At 38.6% G+C, this 25,647-nt stretch overlaps 1 protein-coding gene and 1 non-coding gene across 3 annotated transcripts in view; one reads left to right on the top strand and one right to left on the bottom strand.

Moving 5' to 3' along the window:
- Positions 1 to 258: 258 nt before the first annotated feature.
- Positions 259 to 331, bottom strand: TRNAK-UUU (transfer RNA lysine (anticodon UUU)). Its single transcript has one exon. It is a non-coding gene; the product is annotated as a tRNA-Lys (tRNA).
- Positions 332 to 4,827: 4,496 nt separating this feature from the next.
- Positions 4,828 to 25,647, top strand: part of MDM4 (MDM4 regulator of p53) — a 34,547-nt gene continuing 13,727 nt past the window's right edge. The window contains exons 1-7 of one of the 2 annotated variants that reach the window (XM_016214981.2): positions 4,828 to 4,931; positions 14,574 to 14,685; positions 16,093 to 16,167; positions 18,117 to 18,250; positions 19,503 to 19,558; positions 23,156 to 23,223; positions 23,953 to 24,052. In XM_016214981.2, the coding sequence (XP_016070467.1) occupies positions 14,608 to 14,685; positions 16,093 to 16,167; positions 18,117 to 18,250; positions 19,503 to 19,558; positions 23,156 to 23,223; positions 23,953 to 24,052 (511 nt within the window). In that variant the 5' untranslated portion in view covers positions 4,828 to 4,931; positions 14,574 to 14,607. Of the gene's footprint in view, positions 4,932 to 12,246; positions 14,686 to 16,092; positions 16,168 to 18,116; positions 18,251 to 19,502; positions 19,559 to 23,155; positions 23,224 to 23,952; positions 24,053 to 25,647 lie in introns of those variants that run through there. The other variant, XM_087827815.1, reaches the window with a different exon arrangement.

Below are 25,647 nucleotides of genomic sequence, written 5' to 3'. Positions count from 1 at the left end.
AAGCCGAATTTACTCCGTTTTTCATCGATTTCAGAGTATGATACATAAACGTACGCGGGGGAGCAACGGCTGCGGAATTGCTTAATTTCTTGGTCAGTATGCCGGCTTGACACAGTGGTTTCCCAGCGAAAAGGAATTTGTATTTTCAGATTGATAATGGAGGAAGATAAAAAAAAGCTAACAAAAACGAAAGTTAAAGCAACGCGCCTCTCAAAACTAGAGAGAAAAATGCAAAAATAAGAAGTAAAAGCGGTATCGCGCCCGAACAGGGACTTGAACCCTGGACCCTCAGATTAAAAGTCTGATGCTCTACCGACTGAGCTATCCGGGCGCTCACGTGGGAGCGGGGCTGCTGGGATCCCTTACATAAAAGGAAGGGCTCTCGCTCCAGCCGTTCCTCCCGCCTGCATTTGGCAACATTGTTTTAAACCCGAGAAAGCTCGGGATTCGTGCGCCAAAGGCAAGCCCGAGACCTAAATCGCGCGCCTTCCGCCAGCGTGACCGGCTCATTGGGAGCTGCGAGATGTTTGCACGCACAATAACCCTTGTTAGGAAAGGCGGGCTGCTTCGATTTGTGACCTCTCAATAGTCCAGGGTTCAGGGAGCGGCCAGGGGGCCTCCTTTGAGGCGTCGCGGTGACGTCCGGTCTGTCACACTATCGATAGCAGGGCGGATATCAGATCTGAAGGCTTCCGGACAACAGGCAGAAACAAAAAGGCGAAGAGCACAAACCTGCTGTTCTGAAGCTGGGGGTCGAACTGTAGTTTAAAGGGGGAGAGAGGACACTGCAGAGTGGCAGTGAGATGGTGCTCTAAGTAATTGAAAGCGAAGAAAACCTTGCAAGAGGTCAGCCGCTGTGACCTTGGGGGCAGGACCCCTATTAAGCCTGAGGGACCGGAGAGCCCAACGTGCCAACAGAGAGATTTGATCGATTTTAGCAGGAAGGCCGCTCCCGTGGGCAGCCACAGCCACCTGAGCACTGCCCTCTGCGACAGGCCGGCGCTGGAATTACCCGCCGTGGGGCTCAGAGTGGGGCATGAAGGGGCTTTTGATAGCTGTCCCTTAATTCGATCTGCTTACCCAACTGCTTGTGGAGCGATTGCTCTGGTCCAGCAATTCCAGTTTTAGGAATTTGTTGTCAAGAAAGAAATAATCAGGGATGTACAAAAAGACCTGATTATAGGAGAGATCGCCAAGGCATTTTAATTGGAAAAAATTGGATAAGACATAAATGGTTACATAAATTATGGCACAACCTTAATATAGAATGTTTTGCAGTCATTAATAATCATGTTCTAGAAAAATACTACTTGGGAAAAATGCAAAATGTTGTTCAATTAGGAAATATTTCAATTTTTTTTTTTTTTTAAAAAGGTGCATTGAAAAACTGAAAGATTAAATACTTCTACATAAAGCCCGGGTGTTGAAATTAGGTGCCTGTTTGAATCTACTATCACTCTGTGATCGTGAGCAAGCTACTTCTCTGTGTTTCAGGATAACAGGATGATCGTGAGAATTATATAAATTGTTTAGAACAGGCCTGACTCATAATAAGCAAGATAGCTATATAAATTGCTTAGAACAGTGCCTGACACATAATGATTGATAGTTACATAAAAATTTACTGGCAAGGCATTTACAACAGCCACCATATGGAAGCAACCTAAGTGCCCATCAATAGATGATTGGATAAAGATGTGGTATATATAAATAATGGAATATTCCTCAGCCATTAAAAAGAATGAAATCTTACCATCTTACCATTTGTAAGTACTTAGAGGGTATTATGCTAAGTGAAATAAGTCAGACAGAGGAAGACAAATACCATATGATTTGACTTATATGGAGAATCTAAAGAACAAAAAACCCTAACAAACAAAACAGACTCATAGATACAGAGAACAAACTGATGGTTGGCAGACAGAGTGGGGTTGGGAGCTGGGTGAAAAAGGTGAGGGGATTATGAAGTACAAATTGGTACTTACAAAAGTCCTGGGGGTATAAAATATAGTGTAGGGGATATAGTCAATATTGTAATAAATATATATGGATACTAGATTTATTGGGGAGATAACTTAGTAAGTTATATAAATGTCTAACCACTATGCTGTACAATTGAAACTAATACAAAATAATATTGAATGTCAGCTGTACTTGACAAATTAAAAAAAAAAGGTGCAATGAAGAAAAAAAAAGACAACGGCAAGGGTAACAGGAACAGACTCGTGGCTTCTGCTGTTTCTATTATTCTCCGACACTATCTACCCAGCAACAAACGCTTAATGTGTTTTTTCAAATTAGTTATTTTTATTGGGGTATAACTGACATATAGCATTATATTAGTTTCAGGTGCACAAAATAATGATTCAATATTTGTATATATTGTAAAATGATCATCACAATCAGTCTAGTTAACATGTCACCAGTTATTTTTTTTCCTTTAAGAACATTTAAGATCTCTCAGAAATTTTCAAGTATGCAATACAGTATTATTACCTATTGCCACCATTCTGTACATAAGGCTTAGCTTATTTGACTGGAATAGAGGGAGATGTAGAGAATTTAGAACGCTGGCAATATTGGGTTAATTCTGGGCAAAAGAAATGACTTTATCCCTAGATTTGTTCCATTCACATTACATTAAAAACAATAACAAGGACTGCCATATTAAGTTTTCTCTATAAGAATCATCACCAGAGCTAATCACTTATCCAGAGCTAAGGGTAGAGTGGTTCCTAAAACTGGCTGTGTGCAGATGGGATACTGAGTCATCAAATTGGAATATTAGACTGCCTTTTCTTTGCTCAAAACCTTTTGATTCTTCCCTATTATTTATTGAATAACATGTGGAACTTTGTATAGCAGCATTAAAAATCCTGTCCAATCTGGCCCCAGCCTACTTTGCCAGCATTCCATACCAGTGCCATTTAATAGAAATACAATGCGTAATTAAGATTTTTCTAATAGCCACATTAAAAAAAGTAAAAGAAACAGGTGAAATTAATTTTATTCAGCCTAATATATCCAAAATATTATCATTTTGATGTGTAATCAATACAAAACATTATTAATAAGATATTTTGCTTTATTTTTTCCTACAAGTCTTTCAATCTGATGTGCATTTTACACTTACAACACATCTCAGTTTGGACCACCACCTTTCAAGCCACATGTAGCTGGTGGTTATTGCATCGGGGAGTGTGATTTGACATAATGTCAGTCCTCTACACAACATCCAACACTTGAATCAAAGCAGATTCTTCTCAGTTTTAGGACCGAGTCTTCTAACTCCTCAACCCTCTCCTCTCCTTACTTATGCCATGTTTCTTCAAACAACATCTCTGCCTCCTGAAATCCGATTTATTTTTTAAGGCCCAACTCAAATGATACCTCTTCTACAAAACCTTCAATGATTACGTTGGACAGGAAGGAGAGATTAATTCAAGGGACTATAGATTCACGTCCAGTTTATAGATTCAGTAATAAAGCCATACATTTATTATTCACACTGAAAAATAAAATTGGATCTCTGTTACCACATGCACAAAATGTCAGTTCCAAATGAATGAAAGAACTAAATGTGAAAAGCAAGTGTTTAGAATTTACTCGGTTGAATTTTGTTATTTAACAAATAGCAAAGTAAAATCTTAGGAAATCAAAAGTTATAGGCAGATTTTTGACTGCGCGGGCTCAGGGCCCCTAACCCTCTGGTGTTGTTGAAGGGTCAATTGTAGTCGAAGCCTCTAAGGGAATTTTTTGCCTGCAGAAAAACAAAGGAGAGAGTTAGAGATGGGACATGGCAGCTGTCTACAAATGACTGAATACTATTCACATCGGAAAGAATGAAGCCTTACTCTTCTCCAAAGTACAGAGCTGAAACAAATAGAAATTGCAAAGTAACATATTTCAGCTAAGGAAATCCTCTAACATTTAGAATCATCCTGAAATAAAATGAGGTATTTGGAGGATGGTAATGCCACTTGGCAGCCGTGGAGGTTGAAGTCAGCCAGCCTGAGCGTTTTTTGTTTTTTTGAGAGGTTTGTTGGAGCCGCTTTTACATTGGGAGATTAGATACGACCTGGTTGTGTGATCCAGATAAGCTCCATCTTATTGTTCTTTGCACCTATCTTTTAGCATTTAGCACATATCTAGCAGTGATTCCAGTGTATGCTAGTCTTATCTCCCCCACTTAGCGACAACACTGGGGCGCTGTTTCCTTTCTTCGGCCTCGTCCGGGGGTTAAGAGTAACCCTCCCTCCCTTCCCTGAACTGCTGCAAGGCACGGTTTTCCCAGCCGTACAGCCAATGGGGCGATCTCCCAAGCAGCCAGCGAACACACCGGCTGGGCTTCTTCACGGCCTGTGGAGAAGCAGGACTCCACCTGCTACCGCCTTGCATTACCTCCCATTCTCCCGCCTTGCTTTTCTTTTCTCACTCTCAGTGCCTTGGGTTTACGCCATCCAAAAAAACATTGGTACTTAAAAAAAAAAAGTATGAGTAACACTGAGAAACGGAGGGCGTGGCATTTTTGTCAAGAGCTGAAGGTTGCCTCTGACGACGCTCTTAGGTTTCCCCCACCCGGTTCTCCGACCTCCTAGGCCACGTCTGCAAGTATCACAAGACCTCTCGATTTCCGGAAACGTTCGCTCTAGAGACCTCGTACACTCCGTAGTCCAGGCCTGGCGCCTCTGTCTTCCGGAAGGGGATCTACTCTATGGTAGGGAGAGCCCATCCTCTCTAGCTCTCCAGCTTCCAGGTGACCATCTATGGTTTGGAGCCTCACCGGAAGCTGGCGCGTGAGGTCGAGGCGGGAAGCCGGAAATTGCGCTCTCTTTGCTCGCCGTTTCAAATCTCCGCTGAGGCCCGGGACCTTTGACTGACGTCCTCTCCCCTCGGGCTCGGCGTGGAGCGACTCGCCCAGCGGCCGTAAGGTGTGGTTCTGGGGTTTCGCCGGCGCGGCGCGGGAGGCCGGGTGGGGGAGCGGGAGCGGGAGCGGGCGGCGGCGCGGGCAAGGAGAAGCGGGCCCCGGGCCCGGGAGCGGGCTGCGTGGGTGGCGGCCTCGGGACAGTCGCGCCTGGCGGAGACAGGGCTGGTGGGAAAGCGTGAGACGAGGACCGCGGGAGATGAAAATGGAGGTGCAGTGACTTGATGGGGTTCAGCTGACAGTTACAAACCGAACGAAATAGTCCGGTTGGCGATGTTTAACTGGACGCAGAATTCGAGGGACACTGAGGCACTTCGGAGAAGAGGTGGGAGGGAGGGAGGCGCGGAGGAGGCCTAGGAGGGCTGTCAAGATTTTAAAGTAGTAATTGACGGGGCTGCGGGTCGTGTGCCTCAGGCATGTGGCGCTTGTTTGAAGTATGCTCATTTTGGGGCCACATCCAGACCTCCCAAACTGTATCAGGAGATGGGGCCCGGGAATACGTATTTTAATCAGCACAGCCCTTCAGTGATTCCTGTAAACCGTAAAGTTTGAAAACCACTCTTTTAAAGCGATGCCCGAAGAAAATACTCTTTCCCCCTCGTCTGTACTGGGCAGGATCACAACTTTTTATAGCCTTAAAATGATAAATAGTGTGTGCCTGTCAAAAAAAAAAAAAAACCCCACAAAAACAAACCGCACCATACAGAAGTGTATGAAGTTAATCCATCATCCCTAACCGGTTTCCTCCTCAGGCTGGCTACTGTTAACTGCCTGCTGTTATATCCTTCCTGACTTTTCTGCACATATTCACATATTTAAACAACAGCGGGATCATTTTGTATGTATTGTTCTGCTCCTTAAGGTTTTCAAATAGTATCAGGGACAACTTTACATAAAATACACATGGAATACTTACTTTTTTTTAAAGATCGCGTATTATTGCCCCGGCCGGTGTGGCTCAGTGGTCGATCAACGACCCAATTCCTGTCCGGGCACATCCCCGGGTTTTCCGGCTCGATCCCCAGTAGGGGGCGTGCGGGAGAACCTGATGATTCTCTCTCATCATTGACGTTACTATCTCCCTCTCCCTTCCTCTCTCCGAAATCAGTAAAAATGTATTTTAAAAAAAGATTACAGGGTTGTACAACAGTTTCTTTAAACAATTGTCCATTGATGGATTTTTAGGTTGTTTCCTGGCATGTTGTTGGTTTTGCAAACTGCAGGAGTATCCTCTTGCGCACACTTTATCTTTGTACATGTGTAACAGACCTAGTAAGAACTAAGAAGTTGGAATAGTTGCTGTTTTTTTCCCAAGAAAAAATGTATTTTTATTAACTTGTTAAAAAACAAAATTCAGCCAAATAAACTTGAAGATCTAATTGGTTTTAATTTATGAATTGGGCAACATCCCATCTAGCAACTAAAAGGGAGCTCGAGGGGTTGTACAAAATGGAAAATTTTTATAAGAAGAAGGGTGGAGTAAGAGAAAGGAAGGGTTCATTTTTAAATTAATTTTATCATTTACAGCTGACATACAGGAAAGATTAGTTTTGAGCTATGACACCTTTTGGAGAAGAGAAGAAAAGGGAAGAGTTTTTATCACAAAGATTTCCTCTTATTTATTTTTATTTATTTATTTAAAAAAAATATATCTTTATTGATTTCAGAGAGAGGAAAGGAGATGGAGAGAGAGATAGAAACATCAATGATGAGAGAGTCATTGATCAAGCCCACAACCGGGGCTTGTGCCCTGACTGGGAATTGAACCCCGGTGGCCTGGATCCTAGGTCCAAGCTCAACTGCTGAGCCACGCCTGGCTGGGCTCCTCTTTTTTTTTAAAATCCTCACCTGAGGGTATGCTTTTATTGATTTTAGAGAGAGAGGAAGTTGGGGGGAGAGAAAGAGAAACATCCATTGGTTGCCTCTCCTCAGGGGCCCTCACAGGATTGCAAAACCTAGGTATGTGCCCTGACTGGTATTCTAACCTGAAACCTTTTGGTGTAGGGGTCCACTCTCCAACTAGCTGAGCCACCTGGCCAGGGCCAGATTGCCTCTTTCTATATGGGGATGGAGAGTGTCCACATTGACCACCTTACCAGTATTCCATTAGAAAATTTGAGTGGTTTAACACTTGTATTTAGGTGGAAGAATCCAGACAATAGTGTTTAATAGAGGTCCCAAGGGCTTTAAAGAATTGAGAATGATTAGTTTTGCTAACTTCTGACAAGTTTTTACTTTAATTATTCTTAAAGTCACAGTTGTCTTCAGAGGTGGAGATTTTTTAAAAATGTATTGAATTCATTGGGGTGACATTGGTTAAAGGTATAATTGGTTAAAGGTAAATTTTGAAGGTGAGATGTAGGAGTCTTTTGAACAAAGTGTAGGGTAAAAAGGGATTGTTCCTGTTCTCTCTGACTTCAATTTAATAGGGGACACACATAAAAACATAAATATAATGTGATAAGTGTTTTAATAGATTTGCTCTTGACCAAGGAAGTGAATTTTGACTTAGGTAGAAGAATGAGTGAGAATTTTCGAGAACAGAAAACAGAGCATAGAGGAGGAGAAAGGGCCAGTGCTAAGGCCATGGCTTTCAAACTTCTTAAACCATGACCCCCCACTCAAAAATATATTTTATATTGTGACCCTATTGTACACATAGAAAGGGTAATGGTTAAGAGCTCTGGCTCTGCAGCCCATGATTTCAGGCAAGTTATCTTCCTCTTCTGCCTCAGTTCCTATTCTGAAAATGAGGACAATACTATACCTCTTAGGATCTCTGTAGGGGTTAAATAACTTAGTGTATATAAAAGTGCTTAAAAAAGTGCCTGACACAAAGGTGCTTGGCTGTTAAGTGTTGGCTATTTTCAGTAACAGAAACACGTTCCACAGGACAAAACTAACTTTTGTTATTCACTTTAATTTTCTATGTGATTTCCTTAATGGAGTGGAGGAGTTAAGACCAGTAGGGTGGGTACAACTTGTAGCTTGCAAATACTCAGTACTAAAAACCGAGAGGTGAGTGAGATAAGAGCTAGAAAACTTCAAGAAACTGAATTCATCGTTCATCATGGTGGATGCTGAGTGGTGGAAGCGAAGACTTGGAGAAGAGGGCCAAGATGAAATGAAGAATAAATTGGAGACATAATAAAAGTTTATGCACCCATCCCCTTGTGTTCCCCAGTGAGGCGAGGGAGTTTTTGAAAATGGGAGTGCACACTGCCTTAGCTCTACAGGCCCATGTGAGATAATCCTACACTCTTCAAATGCCCTGAAAATCCAAGGCGTTTTGGCCTGCCCTCTGTTATTTTGAGTTTTGCTGTATTGTGGAATGATGAGGGAGAATTCTTTGAAAGCAAGTGAACAAAACTGCAAAAAGAACTTTCTTCCCTCATTCATTTTTTTTTTTTTTTCCTTTTGCAACTGGTTTATTTTATTTTGTTTTATTTTTTATTTTTATTTTATAATTTTTATTTTTGTTTAAAGTATTACAGATGTCCCTTATTCTCCCCAATGACCCGTTCCTCCCTGTACCCTTTGGGACAGTATGGATAGTCCTGGAGAATATTATGCTAAGTGAAATAAGCCAGGCAGCGAAAGAAAAATATCACATGATCTCGCTTGTACGTGGAATTCCCTCGTTCATTTAAAAGCAGTCATATTTTGTCCTGACTGGTGGGTGTGGCTGGGTTGGTTGGAGCTTTGCCCAGGCACCAAAAAACCGGGGTGTTCGATCCCTGGTCTGGGCTGGTGCAGCCAATCAATGTTTCTCTCTCACATTGACGTTTCTCTTTCTCTCTTCCTCTCTAAAATTAATTTTTTAAAGTAAAAAAAGGCTTATTCTTTTCATCTTTTTATACTCCTGGGGTTTATTATTATTATTTTTAAAAATAGGACAATGAATGCTTTTTAAAAAATATATCTTTATTAATTTCAGAGAGAGGAAAGGAGAGGGAGAGAGAGATAGAAACATCAATGATGAGAGAGTCATTGATCAAGCCCACAACCGGGCATGTGCCTTGACCGGGAATCGAACCCCAATCGCCTGGATCCTAGGTCGACGCTCAACCGTTGAGCCACGCCCGGCCAGGCGTGGGGTTTATTATTAACTGTAAAGAGACACATCCCCAGAGAGCCAAAGCAGTACAGGTTAGTGATATTGATTCTTTTAATGTAAAGAATATTTTCTAAGAGTACTAGTTTTTTTTCAAGATACAGTGGATAAACACAGAATTTTTGTGATTTCTTTCACATTTGGTGTGTACCATTCAATAAGGTAACTTATTTAAAACAATAAAAACCTATTGTTAAGCAAATCACAGGTGTCTTATTTTACCTTTAAATATATCTGGTATGTGCCCTGACTGGGAATTGAACCCGCCACCTTTCGGTATATGTGGGAAGACACTCCAGCCAACTGAGTATGGCCAGGGCAGCTTATTGCATTAAAAAGAATGAAGAAAAAGTGGACCAGGTTTGGATGAACAACAAGAGTCTGTCTTGAAGAAAAGGATTGTGGTTAATTCTGTGCACTTGAGGTCTAAAGGGAAAATATACTGCTAGTGGGGACTTGAGAGCTCTTCTGAGTTTGAAAATCTTGATTCTAGCAATTTATTAATTGTGTGGTCTTGGGCAAATAATATCCTTATGCTTCTCCTGCCTTATGTATAAAATAAAGATGTTACCTACATTGTAGGATTATTTTAATATTAAATGGGTTAACATGTACCTAGTACAAACTCTCTGTCTTTGCCATTTGTTTCAATTATTTAATGCTATGTAATAAACCACCCAACAATATAGTGAATTAAAGCAACAGCTATTTTATTTATTTATTGTGATTCTGTGGGCTGAGTGGCGTGGTTTTTCCGGTGGTTTCATTTGTGGTCTGTCATTTAACTGTAGACAGGTGTCAGCTGGAGCTGAAATGACTGAAGATATGTGTTGCTTTTTGAGGGTATGTATGCCTGGAAGGCTGGGGCTCATATGGACAAATGAGCCTCTCCACATATTCTTTTTTTTAAAAAAAAAATTTGTGAAATGTATTGGGGTGATATCCACATGGTCCTTTGGGGTCTTCAGTAGAGTACCCAGATTTTAGGGGCTTCCAAAAGCATAAAAATGAAGCTGCCAGGCCTGGAATTGGGACATTATCTTTCTGTTATGACTAGAAAAAAAATTCTGAGATGTTCTGAATTAAAAATTACAGTTGCTGCCCTTGCTGGTTTGGTTCAGTGGTTAGAGCGTTGGCTCGCGGACTGAAGGGTCTCGGTTTGATTCCGGTCCAGGGCATGTGCCTAAGTTGCAGGCTCGATCCACAGCCCTGGTCAGGGAAGTCTATGGGAGGCAACCAGTTGATGTCTCTCTCACATCAATGTTTCTTCCTCTCTCCCCTTCACCCCTCCTTTCCACTCTCTAAGAAAAATCAATGGAAAAAATATCCTTGGGTGAGGATTAACCCAAAAATAAAATAAATAAAAAATAAAAATTACAGCTGCAGGAGAATGAGAGAGAACAGTTAGCAGCTGTGGACCATCTCTCACAAAAGACTGCTCACATTCCTGTATGTCTGTTGGAATTTAGGATTAATTTCTAGGTGCTATTTTTGCAATTATCCAAAGGAGAATAGCCAGACACCATAGAACCCCAGGAGCCTCTGCTTTTTATTTAGCATGTGAACGTGAACTTTCCAATCCGCTGCCCACGGCTAATCCATAGGAGCTGACACTTCTTTCTTGCCGACTCTGTGCCTATCCCAGAGCTGGCCCTGCTTCAGCTTCTCCCACCCTCCCTGTCTTTAGCTAAGGTAAATTCTTTCAGAATGATGTACATCTCTCTCCCCACCACTTGATGTATAAAAACATTCAGCGCCAGGATAGTAGACATGTCTTTTTACCTACCCATACTGCTGGTAGTTCAGGCTTCATGCTCCAGGACCTGGTCTTTCTTGCTGTCAGTGGCCTAATCCTGTTTTTTACAAAGACTTTCCCCCTTGGAAGTTAAAACTTTTTGTTTAATAGTTATATTCTATTGATTAACTATGTCACAGAGCCAGTTAGAAGATTTAGTTCATTGGGGACCATTTTTGGAAATCATCCACACTATTATTATTTTGATATATCTATTGATTTCAGTTAAAGGAAGGGAAAGGGAGAGATAGAAACATCAATGATGAGAGAGCCATTGATAGGCTGTGTTCCCACACGCTCCCCCACTGGAGATTGAGCCCGAAACCTGGGAATGTTCCCTGACTGGGAACTGAATCGTGATCTCCTGGATCCTAGGTCTATGCTCAACTGCCAAGGCACTACGACAGCAGGGCTACACTATTATTAATATTTGTACCCATCATGTTGCTGTACCATATATGTAATTGTTATTTTAGGTACTGGGGATATGTTAATGAACAAATAAATACAAACCCCTCCCTACTTGTAGCTTATATTTTACATGATAAATAATTAAAATGTGTAGTATGTTGGTTGGTAACAAGGACGGTGAAGAAAAAGCAGAGATAGGTAATGCTGGGGGTTGGGAGTTGCAGTTTTAAAAGTGGGAACTGACATTTTTGAGCAAAGGCAAAAGGAGGTTAGGAGCTAGAGGGGCAAAGGTGGAATAGGAGAGGGACATGAGAACTATATAAATTAAGTCAAAGAATGTTAAGTCGGGCCAGCTATGTGCCGCATGACATGGAGATGGGAGCATACCACAAGGAGCCCCCAGAACAAAGAAAATTTCTGCAAAGATTAATACTTTTTTGTTTACCTGTACCATAAAAGGAAAACAGACCACAAAATATACCTTGTAAAGGTTCAAGTTAATCCCAGCGTTTTTTCCCCACTCTCTACTTCCCCATACCAGTAATTATCCATAGAAACTACAAACAGGTAGGTGTAAGCTCAACTTCTAGAGACGATTGGGGTCCCTCTTCCTTCCCTTGTGAGGAGAGTCCACTACTCCGAAATGGCTTGTCTTGCTTATTCTCTTTGCTCAATAAACTTGTTTCAGTTTTAACCTCTTGTCTGACTCAGTCTTGAATTCTTTGAATTCTTTTCTTCATGAAGCCAAGAGCCTTCTTGGCTTGAGGCTCAAGTCTCCCCCGAGGGACTTACTCCTCCAGCATCAGAAGCAAGAAAACTTTTAAAAGGCTAATGCAGCCTGGCCGGGCGTGGCTCAGCGCTTGAGCATCGACCTAGGATCCAGGCGATCGGGGCTCAATTCCTGGTCAGGGCACATGCCTAGGTTGTGGGCTAGATCAATGATTCTCTCATCATTGATGTTTCTGTCTCTCTCCCTCTCCTTTCCTCTCTCTGAAATCAATAAAGATATATTAAAAAAAAAAAAATAGGCTAATGCAGTTAGGAGATGAGTGGTTTGTATTAGTGTAGTTTGTATTAGGGGGAAGTGCTTAGATTTTGAATACATTTTGAAGAGACAGTTTCAGAATTTATCTATGGACTGGGTGTGAAGTGTGAGAGAAAAGGGAAATTACGAATGGCTCTAAGGTCATTGACCTGAGCTACTGAAGGATGGAGTTGCCATTTACTGAAATGAGCAAGACCTCAGAGCTAGCAGGCTTGGGGAGATCAGAATTGGTTTTGAAGGGGACTAAAGTTTTGGCTACCTAAAGCTGCCTTTTGGGATATTGATTTTAAACTGGTTATTAAGAAACAAGACTCAGAAAGAAACTTTGAACCCTCCCCCCTTTCCCGCCTGAGTTTCAGTTGGAAAAACTTGCCCCAGGAAAGAAATCTTAAACTATCCACTTTAGCCCAATCTGAATTGAGTGTGGTAGGTAGGAGGGTGTCAAGCTGGGGCTGGTTAACTAGACACCCCTTACAGCATCTCGTCGTTTCTTGGTTGCTTAGCAAAAATTTACATGCCATGTATGTTCTACTCTTCCTCATTTATCTGTAAATGGCCCATTCTCACTTTAAAAAAAAAAGAATTTTTACTGATTTCAGAGAGAAGAAGGGAGAGGGAGAAAGAGAAACATCAATGATGAGGGAGAGTCATTGATCCGCTGCCTTCTGCATGCCCCCTACTAGGTATTGAGCCGGCAATCCTGAGCATGTGTCCTGACCAGGAATTGAACCTGTGACCTGGTTCATAGGTTGACTCTCAACCACCGAGCCACACTGGCTGGGCAGCCCATTCTCACTTTTGAAATCTAAGATCCCATTTCCCCCTTTTCTCCTTTGTCTAAAATGTCATATATACCCAATTTGCCTCACTGTCTTTGGAATTTTCATGTTTATGTGAATTCCACATGCATATATATTTAAAATTTTGATTTTCTCCTGTTAATTTGATTATCAGCCCAGCTAGAAGAATTTAGAAGGTGGGAGGAAAGGTATTTTTTTTAGCCCTCAGTTTATAAGGTTTGAAATGTCAAAAGTCAGCTGTTTTAAAACGTAAGTTATGCTTGTATTCTATTAGACTTCTCTTTTTTGTGGCAAGGGAAGCTGATAGGAAGGAGGAATTTATACTTTGTAATAGTTTGTCTTCTCAGAAGAGTGAGGAATCTAGACTTGGTTTTTCTAGGCTCTTTTCACCCTTTCCCTGGTGTGGCTTGTTTATAAATCTCACTATGTCACCTTTTTACTAGAAAAAGGCCTCAAGTAAACTCAAGCAAGTTTAAAAAATTTATTTTCCTTTTCTACAGTCCTTTTTTTTTTTTTTTAAGGAGAAAAGGTAGAGATGAGAATTTTAAATTAAACCTTACTTTATTTCAATTCATGCTATATCTTTCCTTGATGATATATGTCCACCTTGGTTTAATCCAATTTGTAGGAATTTAGTTGCTATTGACCAGAGAAAACTTCTAATGGTCTAAATTAAATTATAGCTGCTTGAGAGTGAGAAAAAACAGGAATACTTAATCAGTTAATAGCTATGGGCCAATTAACAAAAGATTGTTTACATTCCTGAATATAACTTGGAGCTTTGATTCAACTCCCAGGCATCTGAATCCTGCATATGCATGAACTTTCTGGACTGTTGCCTTAACCAATAAAAAGTAGTAAATCTTTCTTTCTTACAGACTGTGCTTCTACCAAAGAACTGCCCATATTTCACCTTATTTCCTCCTACTTATTTCTAGAGAAAAAGCAAATATATGGTAAACAAATTCTTACTGGGCCACCCACAAACAGTGGGACTGAGGGGAACAGGCTTTGCTAGATTTCTTCCTGTCTGACACATTTCATTTATATAATGATACTAATGTTCCCTTCTTTTAAGCAGGTTTTTCTATCTGAATTCTTTTAGGCAGGTAAAAGGGAGAATGTCAAAGGTTTTTTCTGAGTATGTTTCTTAATAACCAGTTTAAACTCAGTATCCTAAAATGCATATTTTAGGGTGGCAAAACTTTGGTCTCCTCAGTCCCACCTCTGAAACTTTAAAAAGTTTCATATTCCAGAAGCTAAGTTGGTAGATTGCATAGATGGTTCTTACTCTTGATGAAGCTCTTCAGTTTTTTGCAGGATCTGAACTAGAAAGTGATCAGAAGGGTATCAAGACTTTCAGCATGGGTATATTGCAATTGTGTTCTGACGTGTCTTTTTTACTTCTGCTGGCTGCTTTTTTGTAAATCCTAGAGAGAATTTTCTACTTTAGAAGAGATTTTTAAAATTTTTTATCCTTTTAGATTTATCAACAGATTTAATTTCTTCACTGCCAAAATGGCATCACTTTCTACCTCTGCCCAGTGTTCGACATCTGACAGTGCTTGCAATAACTCTCCAAGACAAATCAAGCAGGTAAAGCATTTTTAGGCATTTCTGTTTCTAAGTTAAAAAAAAATTGAGTTGGGGGATATAGCTGACTTCACTGACTGTAGGATTTTACACAGAGCCAGAAGTATTTTTAAAAATGTCATATTAGGGGAGCTAGTAAACAGTATTAATAAAACACTCATAAATTTGAATTGATCATTGATTAAATAAATGTATGGAAATTACTGATTGCTTAGTGGTACATTTTGAAAACTTAGGGTGTTTTAGGGTACAGGTGGCTAGTGGGGAATTTGGGACCAAGTTATATAAGTTAGTTTTTTATCTCTCACTTTATTCTAATTAGTTTGTTTTCTTTAAAAATCAATTTTTAAATTGTAAATATAGCATATATATTCTTATAAAAGATTCAAAATTTATCTTTAAAGTATTTATAAAGACTTTTTTTACCCACCTCTTTCCCCAAAGTCTCTTTCCCCTAACAACACTGGTAATCAATTTGGTGTGTCTTGTTACAGATCTTTTCCTCTAACATATCAAAATAAGTAATTTTGTTTTGTGTTTTCATAAGAATTGTATACTACATAATATATAGCTGAATATATTTAAAAAGTGGAATTTGGATTTGGTGGGAAAATGTAGCTTATGTAATAAATGGTTTTGACATAATTGACCATCTCTGGAAAGAAACAAGACCTCAAACCTTATATAAAAACAAATTGCAGATAGGTACTTAAATGTAAAAAATGAAATGATTAAAAATATTGGAAGAAAATTGAAGAAATAGTTGTGAAAGTTTAGAATGAGGGAGGCCTCATGACAAAACTGGAGGCTGTAAGAGGAAGAGAAAGTCAGATTTGACTATATACAATTTAGAGAACAAAATTGTGTGGCTAAGGACAGACTCCCCACAATCAGTCAAGAGACAGCAACAAAGTCTCTTTATGCCTTGTTTATCCATTTATCTGCCAATGGTACTTGGGTTGTTCCCATCTTCTGGCTATTGTGAATACTGCTGCTATGAACACTGGTGTACAAATAGTTGCTTGAGTCCCTGCTTTCAGTCTTTTGGGTGTATACCTACGAGTGGAACTGCTGGGTAATTGCAAATTTTATGTTTAATTTTTTGAGGAACTGCCAAACTGTAGCTGCACCATTTCATGTTCCCTGCTAGCAGTGCACAAGGATTCCAATTACTCCACTTCCTCACCAACACTTATTTTCTTCTTTTTCTCTTATAGCCACTTATGTGATGTCTTTTGAAAGTGTGATTTTTCAGGAAGTACTCTGATCATTTGTAGTTATATTCATTGAAAGATTGTGCAATATTAGATAAGTATCAGTATTTAAAAGTTGAAGGAGATTCTCTTGTTCTTTGCAGTATCAGAAACCAATCTAATTGAAATGTAAATATCAAGTTTATGTTTATATCAGGTACGACCAAAACTGCCACTTCTGAAGATTTTGCAGGCAGCAGGTGCACAAGGTGAAATCTTCACTGTTAACCAGGTAAGCTGTCAAAGAAAATTCTGTTTTAAGAACACCTGAGAAGTAGAAGCTGATGAATTTGTAGTTCTGAACTCAGGCCTAAGAAGGGAAGTTCTCCTGAGGTACTAGAGAGGCCAGTTTTGCTCTATTTTAAAGACCATGGAGCTAAGTTGAATTTCATATTTCCTTTAAATTTCCTTTTGAAGTTTGTTGTCAGCTAAACATAAGACTAACCATGAATTTATTGATCTGGGAGTTAAAATGCAAAACATGTTTAAGATTTAAAAAAATGACACTGTGATTTATAGGATATGCTACCAGGCAGGAATTAAATGCTGTAGTTTTGCATTATAAATGTGCCATATACTCTTGAACACTGTGAGTTATTTTAAACTTATGCATTTAAATAACTTATTTAGTTTCTAAAGTTTTTTTTAAAAAAACTAACTGAATTCTTTAAGTGGAAATGAGTCAGTATTAAAATGTTAATCTCTTTGAACTGGGCTTGCTTTTAAGTAAGGTAAACCTGTCCTAAACAGAAGAAACAAAATTATCAAGCTTTTTTTGAGTTTTCTTAAAAAGCTTAACACCTGTCTGCAATCCCCCACTCCTGAGCCATTAAAACTTTCAAGGAAACAAATCTGGAGGCATTTCAGATTTTCTAGAATACTCATATTTCCTTTGTCACTTTAAATTATATAAAGCCCATCATTTTGGACTATATCTCTAAAATTCTGATAAGTATGACTTTTTAAAACTTTTTTAAAGTGTGGATTTTTATATCAAAATTATGAGTTATGCTGTCTTCAGTAGCATGGCAGAATTTACTGAGGAGAAAGTTGGACAGAGTCAGTTTACATAATAAGCTCTGTGTTATGGTGCATAAAGAGGAATTCCCTAAATATTTAAAAATATTGGTTGCCAGTATGTGCATTGAGGCAGTAGAGTATAGTGAGAATAATAATAGTATATACATATTTAGAGTATTGTTTTAGAGGATTTTATTTTGTATACTTAGAATGGATTTTTTCCCCCTGAAAGTTGGGCAGACATAAATATAGCACTTGCCCCCCTTTTCTTCTAGTAGATGCTCTTCCCCATCTTATTTTTTCCTAGGTATTTAATTAGATGTGAGAATTTTGTTAATACTGGGACATATTGCCTGGGATGGAGGGGAGCCTAGGAGCAGCATTGCTCCTAATATAATGGAAACAGTGTTGGAAAAAATTCTTCTGTGCAAGTATCTAATAATTTCTAAGAAGTTGGGGCCTAAAGGCAAAGATAGCTGCTTTGGTCTGCTCATAATCTGAGATAACAAAATTCTTACTGTCATTAAGTGAACTTAATCATTAAGCAATTTTAAAAAATCTGTCACCTAGAGAAAACAGGACAAAATTAGATCATTTTTAAGTTTTGAATCGTGAACTTGTTTGTGTTCCCTTTCATTTTGTAAACCTGTGAAAAAGGCCAGATAGACTAAATTTTTGATAAACACTTAAAATTCTGTTTTATGCACTTAACACTGCTGATGACTTATTAACCATTGTACATCATTTGTCAAAAATAATTATGTGAACAGAGACAGCAAAAGACTATTGTAGTATGTACTCCTGGACTTGCAAAATATTTTTATGACCCAGGCACACTTAAAGCTTATTCCTTCTAGTAATAGAGACCTCTTTATTTGGATTGGTAAGAAAATTTTAAAGGGACAGTAGGTAAATTCACCACTTTTTCTCATTGTCAGATCAATACATTTCTATTATAAAACATAAGTGTCCGTTAATGTCCGGAATGATGATAAGTGGATGAACCTAGTAGTTGGAGTCAACTGTCCTGTTGTAGGACCCCAGACACCTTTTATGTTATCTCTTTGTCTAGCAAACCTAACTTACCTTATCTTCTTAAAATTAATTTGTGTGTTTTTGACAGCAGCTGGACAGAACTCTTAATATTTTATTTCTGTGCAGGTTATGCACTATCTAGGCCAGTATATAACAATGAAGCAGCTTTATGATCCACGGGAGCAGCATATGGTATATTGTGGTGGAGATCTTTTGGGAGAACTTTTAGGATGTCAGAGCTTCTCTGTGAAAGATCCAAGGTAAAAAAAGTAGGATTTATTTTTGGGGGTGCTTATACCTAACTACTTAATCTCCATAAGTTATTAGTGGTTATTTATTCCTTTAGTCAACAAATATTTGCCTATATATGTCAGGTGGCCTATGAGGCACTGAGAACGTAGTAGTGAGCAACAGTCTCTGATTTTATAGAGCTTAATTAAAGTGTAGTGAGACAGGTGCTCTTCTCCATCTTAATAAAATTATCACACTAATATATGGTAAAATTATACCGTGATTAGCAGTTACAGAAAAGAGGTACATGAAGTTGTGTTGGGTGGGGCTTAGGGTCTTAGGGATCAAGGAAAGATTCCTTGAGAAACTATATTTGTGTTGAGAGCTGAAGGATAATTAAAAAGTCAAAAGTCAATTAGAAGGGTCTAGTTGAAGGAGACCTTATGGCCCACAAAGCATCATGGTAAAGGCCTGGATATTAGGGAGCTTGATGTGACTAGGTTAGAATTTTGTGAAACAGTTGTAGACAGAGGAAGAGTGAGATGATGAGAAATGTAGAATTGCTGGGCAGTTTGAGATTGATGATGGACTCTGTTGTGATTTTTATGACCTGTTGTGTGACTTTCTCCAGCTGCATGGGATATTTGGTTACTTATACAATCAATTAGTAATTGAGAAGCAGTGTTCTCTTTCTATAGCTTTGTGATGACTTCTGAGTCATTTTGTCTGTCTTTGGTAAGACTCCCTTCCACCTCCACTCCCTAATTAAAATGTAAAACTTAACTCCTAGAAAGAAGGAGTAGTCTGCAAACGAAATCTCCCCACTTGGGTTACTCTTAGCTAAATAAATAAAATGTAAATTAATTAGTTTCTAATGGGGACAAAATAATACAAGTGTTTGGGTACTAACATCTTGGTATTTTAATAATTAAAAAAAATCTGCCTGGCTAGTGTGGCTCAGTTGGTTAGAACCTCCTCCCATGCCATACACCAAAAGGTGGTAGGTTCGATTTCCTGTAAGGAAACATACTTAGGTTGCGTGTTCCAACCCCAGTTGGGGCATGTGTGGAAGGCAACCAATTGATGTTTTTCTCTTTCTCTCTTCCCCTTCGTCTCTCTAAAATCAATAAAAAAAAATTCAAAAAAAGATCTATTCTGGGGAAAAAATTCTGTCTCTCCATTTGTTAAAAAGTTAGGAGATATTGTATCAGAAATACACTTAACATTTTAATGGAAAACCATCGGGTGATTGATTTTTTTAAAATTTTATCTCCTTGACAGCCCTCTGTATGCTATGCTAAGAAGGAATCTTGTCGCTTTAACCACTGCTACTGCAGGTATGTCTCATCATATTTTCTCAGTCTGTATGACAACTTTGAGTTCAAGGGGGCAAATGATGGGAAGGGAAAACAAAAAGGATCATGGTGGAGATGGAATGCTGTCTTGGCATGACTGGAAGGGATACCATCACACACACTGTGATTACTATGTTATTTAACTTTTCATTGTGGAAATTTTTCAATATACTAAAGATAGATTGGTATAATTAATGTGTGCGCCTCTTAGACTTAACATTTGTTAACATTTGGCCATATTTGCTTTATGTAGACATACTTTTAAAATTGCTAACAGATTAGGACTTTTTTCCTTTGAACGTAACTACAGTGCCATTATTATACCCAACAAAATAATAATAAACTAAATAACTCCGTAATAGTATCCAATAGCCAGTTTATAATAGTTATCCCCAGTTATCTCAGAAATATCTTTTACATTTGGCTTGTTCAGAGTCTATACTACATTTGGCTGCTAACATTCCTTTTGTTTTTATGTCATTTATTTGGTGAAGAAATGAATCATTTGCCCTATAGCATGTCCTATATTCTAGAGTTTGCAGAGTGTATCCTTGTGATGTTTAACATGTTTCTCTCTTCTATTTTTGGTAAATTAGTAGTACTTGAATAGATTCAAGTTTAAATTTTTTGCTGAGAAGGTTTCATAGGTGGTGCTTTTGCGCATCTATTGTATTACATCAGTTATGTAAGGTCTTCATGTCCCTCTTTCAGTGATAAGATTCTGTGGGCTCATGTGGTGTCATCCTGATCCATTTTAAAGGTCCCCCAAGAACCTTTCACCTAACAGTTTTAGGTTAACTTTCTGTTACTTGAAGGCCAATTTTTCTAACCCTTTGCTCGATTTTATACCTTTTAAATATTGTCCTTTGAGTTTAATTTATTAGCTATGTGCAGGAAACTGGCTGCTTTGGGTCTGCAGTGTGGTGTGTTAGAGATAAGTGAATTAATAAACTGGAGACAACTGAAATGTAACCCTGTCCCACTCATTTCGAAATAATGAAACTTTTTTCTTCAAGAAAGCACTTTAGATTGGCTATTTTTGAATAGATTTCTGAAATAAATAGCTTGAACAAATCCATCCCTAATAAAGATTTACACTTTAAAGTGAGAGCAAAGAGACTTTGCTCTCATTGAAGTATGATTTTGAACTTCCATTGGATTTTGAAGCCTGTTGGTTTCATTGAGCCTTTGCCCATTTTACCCAAGTGTAAATTTCTGTGGGAGAGGGAAGGCCTTCTGAATGATGTGGCACTTTATTGAAATTCAGTCACTTGAGAAAATAGTGTGGCTTTTCTGGGATACTCACTATAGGCTTGAAATACACAGAGCATTTTATATTTGCTCCTGTACCTTTCAGTAAAATTTTTCTGATTGATCTTTCTCTGAATATCTAGAGTAGGTATAATTCTCACTTTTTGGCTCTCATTTTCTTTCTTGCACTTCCTTTGCAGAATTTAATATGTCATGTATTATAAATGAACATTTCTATAGCAAACATTTCAGTTGATTCTCACAACAACCCTGTGGGGAAGGTCTGGAGATGAAGAAACTGTAGAATGAGTGATTAGTCCAAGATCAAGTGGCACTTCGTCAAGTGCCACTGATGAAGTGGTACAGGAGATATATCTGCTTGGCCAGCCCTTGGGTTTTTTTCCATTGTGCCACACATTCCTGTCTCCTTAACCCTTGCTTGTAACAGAACTTGCTCCAATTGATTTTTAATTTTTTTTTTTAAACACATCTTCATTGATTTCAGAGAGAGGACAGGAGAGGGAGAGAGAGAGATAGAAACATCAATGATGAGAGAGTCATTGATCGGCTCCCTCCTGTACGACCCCAACCGGGGATCGAGCCCGCAACCCGGGCATGTGTCCTCACCGGGAATCGAACCCTGATTGCCTGGATCCCAGGTCGACACTCAACCACTGAGCCATTCCCGGCCGGCTCCAATTGATTTTTTAAACACATTTTTTTCTCTGAGCATTAAATCTTAAGAACTTTTTATTTTTCAGCTTGTCATTTTGAAATAATTCCACCTACAAAAAAGTCACAGAAGTATTATAGAGTTCCTTATACTCTTTACCCAGCCCTTACATAACCAGAGTAGAAATAACTTTGCTCTGATTTGCACTTGGATTAGTGCCTGTGGTTGATCTTTGTTAAATGGGTTGCCTGTGCTGTTGTATTTGAAAGGACAAATGAGACAAGTGCTTTCCATATCACCTATTTTACGCCTTTGCAAATGAGCTAAACCTTTTATTTTGATGGCTGAAGAAAATATTATTTAAAGTGCGGGTGGTTCTTTATAAACCATTTCTCCAAATTTCCACATGCATCCTAATAAAATGAAATATCTATGACAAACTTTGTATTTAGGAATTTCTTTGTACATTGCAGTTTTCTCAGATAACTTTTTTTTGCTCCTAATTGTTGTAACCTAAAAATAAGGTAGCAGACTTTAGAATATAAATGACAGTAATCAAATGATAATAAATGCTTCATCTGCGTTAAAGACCACTGTGGTCAGAAAATGCTGTCTCCTAAACTCCTCAGTATCTCTTTATATCTATAACCGTGCTTCTAGAAATAATGCTGTCTGTAATTACAATTTTGAAGATGTTTGTTTTGTGCATAACAGCTGAATTGCGAGACCAGTTATAGGATCTGTATTCTCTGCCAGTCTATTAGATGAGGATATTTTCCATAAGATCTCTGGCCCCGGTAGTAACCGATGAACCCAATCCATGATACTTATAAGCATCTGTTAGGTATGGCCTCTGGGTGGTCCAGATTATTAAATTCTCTGAGGCTAAGTTTTCACCTCATGTTCTACTTGAAAATTTCCAAGTCCTTGAAATACATTTCTTTCAGACTGTCTAAGAATTTCTCTCAGGCCATTGTTTCCTTTTCTTCTTTTTATTGATCTTGAGAAAAACTTGCTCTACTTCCTTGTCCTTCTTAGGAAATATTTATAGTAACTGAGAAAAATAAGACTTGGTGGTTAAAAAAACCTAATCTCTATTTAGGTGTTTGGGAATTTAAACTGAAATCATTGACATTTGGAATGTAAGTTTATAAGAAGATGCTATTGTGTTATGAAGCAAGTGAGAAATTCCAGATTTTCAGATTTCATACCCTTTATAACTTTTTAACATTTAAAATAAAAATTAAATTAGAAAGCCAAACCATTTTTTGTTGTTGTTTACAAGTTAGGCAAATTTGGTAATAAAGTACATATAAGAAGAGATGGTAAAAATATGCACCATATTTCCTCTTGAAATCACTTTTCATATTAAAATTTGAAAGCTTGCTATGGAAGAACATTTTTTGGTTATTTTTCATTTTCCCCCAGATTATATTTTGATAATATATTTTGAATATAGCCTGTTTTGGTTTTTGCGGTTTTTACCAGTTTTGATTTTTCTGTTCCTTTTGGATGAGAGCCTTGTTAAACCAACATGGAGAAGTACATCTCTAGGGACCAAACCTGGCTCCAGAGTTGTTTGCTGAGGTCCTTTTTGTGTGGAAAGAATGGTTATTACCAGGGAAGGTGTTCCTTTTGTTTTACTTGCTATCCAGATGCTGCTCAGACTCTCGCTATCGCACAGGATCAAAATCTGGATATTCCAAGTCAAGACCAACTGAAGGTAAAATCACCACATGGTGACTTCTTTTGTTGTACAGAGTGGCCCCTTCTCTGTACCTATGGATCTTGACCTCCCAAGACCTTTTGCTGAATGTAGAAAGAATTTAATAAGAAAGGCTCTTGGGAGTTCACAGACCAGGGACAGAGTGAAAATTCTCTGTTCTGTCTATAACAGAGTTCCAGGCTCTGAATCTGTCCTTGGGATGTAGCACTTCTGATCTTCAGTTCTTCCAGTTGCATTTTCTTTGTGTGTGCACCTGTGTGTGTGTGATGGTGTATATTCATAGGTGTTTGAGGTAACTGCTTTTATTAGATTTTAACAGGCTCGTTGCAATTAAGTTCATGTCAGGCCATTTCTTAAAGCTTCCCCAAACCTGGGAAAACCTCATGATCATCTTGGTATATGGTGAGGATGTCACATGTTTTCTGAATTATGCCTAATTTTGTAGTAGGCTAAAGGATTTATATTGATAGCCTATTTTTAACTGTACACTTTGGTCTTTTGTGCAGAGATTTACACCCTGCTCCCCCCAGGTTTGGGATTCTCTTAGCTCTGCTCACAGTGGGTTGAGATGTTGCTTTTATTTGATGACTGTGGTGAACGCGAGTTCTCTTTCTTGTGTGTAGCCCATTGTGTCACACACTAACTGGTGAGCCAGAATGGAACTGCTGCATCCCCTGGTCTCAATCATTACTACTCCACTGATAGACACCTTTCCCTTCCTTTCAGCCAAGTGCAGAGGAAAGTCCCAGTCCCAGGAAAAGTACTGAAGAAGGCAATATTTCCACACTGCCTACCTCACGGCACAAACGCACAAATTCTAGAGAAGGTAAGTTCTGGGTTAAGGTTATGTAGACTTTTCTTTGTTGTTGATGATTTCTGGGAATGACATCTATCCAAGTTAAACACTAGCTGTAATTAATATTGTTATATAGAGAAATAAAATAATAATAATGCTATCTCTTCCATGTGAAATAGGAGGGGCATATGTCATACTTATTTCTCATTCTTTTCTGAAAATCTTTTTTTAAATTTTAAAAATATATCTTTATTGATTTCAGAGAGAGGAAGGAAGAAGGAGAGAGAGAGAGAGAAACATCAATGATGAGAGAGTCATCACTGATCGGCTGCCTCCTGCACACCCCTGACTGGGGATCGAGCATGCATCCTGGCATGTGCCCTGACCAGGAATTGAACCATGATCTCCTGGATCCTAGGTCGACACTCAATCACTGAGCCATGCCCGGCTGGGCCTGAAAATCTTTAAAAAAAATCCTTGTCACTATTGTTAACTTTGAAGAAGGTGGTAGCAACCCATCTTTTAGCAACCCATGATTACTGGGATATGGGGCAAGACTTCCTTTAGCTAGTAAGCTAATGGAAGATGGCTGTGCATTTATCACTTTGCCACCTGGTAACTTAGCTGCCTTGGTCTTTTCAATCTTGGTACCCCTGTACATACTTGATTTTGTTAGAATTTTTATTTTGATATGTTTGCTTGATGCAAATTTTCATAGATTTTTGAAGTTTGCAAAAATGATAAAGTATGCTTAGTATTTCAGAGCCAAGAATGAGACATAAGCCTAGTAGTTCCTTTGCCCTTGAGTGGTAATTACCAGATCTTTGCCATCCATACTAGATATGGTATGGTATGGTTAAATTAAATGAGTTAATTGATATTTTGGAAGTTTCCTCAAGCCCTACATTATAAAATACCTCCTAAATATTTTTTCTGCAAAAATGTATAAGATAAATTCCTCAAAGATATTTTATGGCATGATGGTTTCTAGTCTAGGCTCACATTTGGAGCAGTGGCAGGAAAGTTATGTTGTTAAAATTGTTCTAAATGTTTAAAGTCAAAGCAGTTTTTCATGTTGGATTGCTTTCCTCAAATTTCATTTGAATGTAAGCTGATTATTGGGCTACCTAATTACCTTGGAGCTTATTCCAGTCTTATGGCTCTGATGTATAATTTTGTTCCTTTAAATGCATGTTTTTGCTTATTTTCTACTTAGAAGGCTGTTTAAAGCATAAGAACAGCCAATTCAAGAGACTATATGTAGTTTATGATGTAAATGTTGAGGAAGCTTAGTAATTTTAGGAAGATGTATAGGAAGAGGAGACAAAATTTTTATATTTGGAAAGAATGGCCTGTTTCCACTCCCTGCATGAGAAGTTACAGAGCCTGACTAGGTGGAGAAAACTTAATATTTGTCTTAGGCGTTTGATTTCTGATAACTTCAGCAAGGAGTAAGTAAGAAGGTAGTTGAAGTTTCCCTGAGCACAGATACATGTTTTAATAGGATCAACGTAATTTGTAAGTAGGTAGGATAAACTTTTGTTCTAGCAAGGACTCATTATTGCAGACATTTTTAAACTATATGTATGTACCTCAGCACATTTAAAAGCCGTGGTTGCCATTGG

The sequence above is a fragment of the Miniopterus natalensis genome, chromosome 19 (genome assembly GCF_054644295.1).
Source record: "Miniopterus natalensis isolate mMinNat1 chromosome 19, mMinNat1.hap1, whole genome shotgun sequence".
Classification (NCBI taxonomy): Eukaryota; Metazoa; Chordata; class Mammalia; order Chiroptera; family Miniopteridae; genus Miniopterus; species Miniopterus natalensis.
This window is presented reverse-complemented; position numbering and strand designations above follow the sequence as displayed.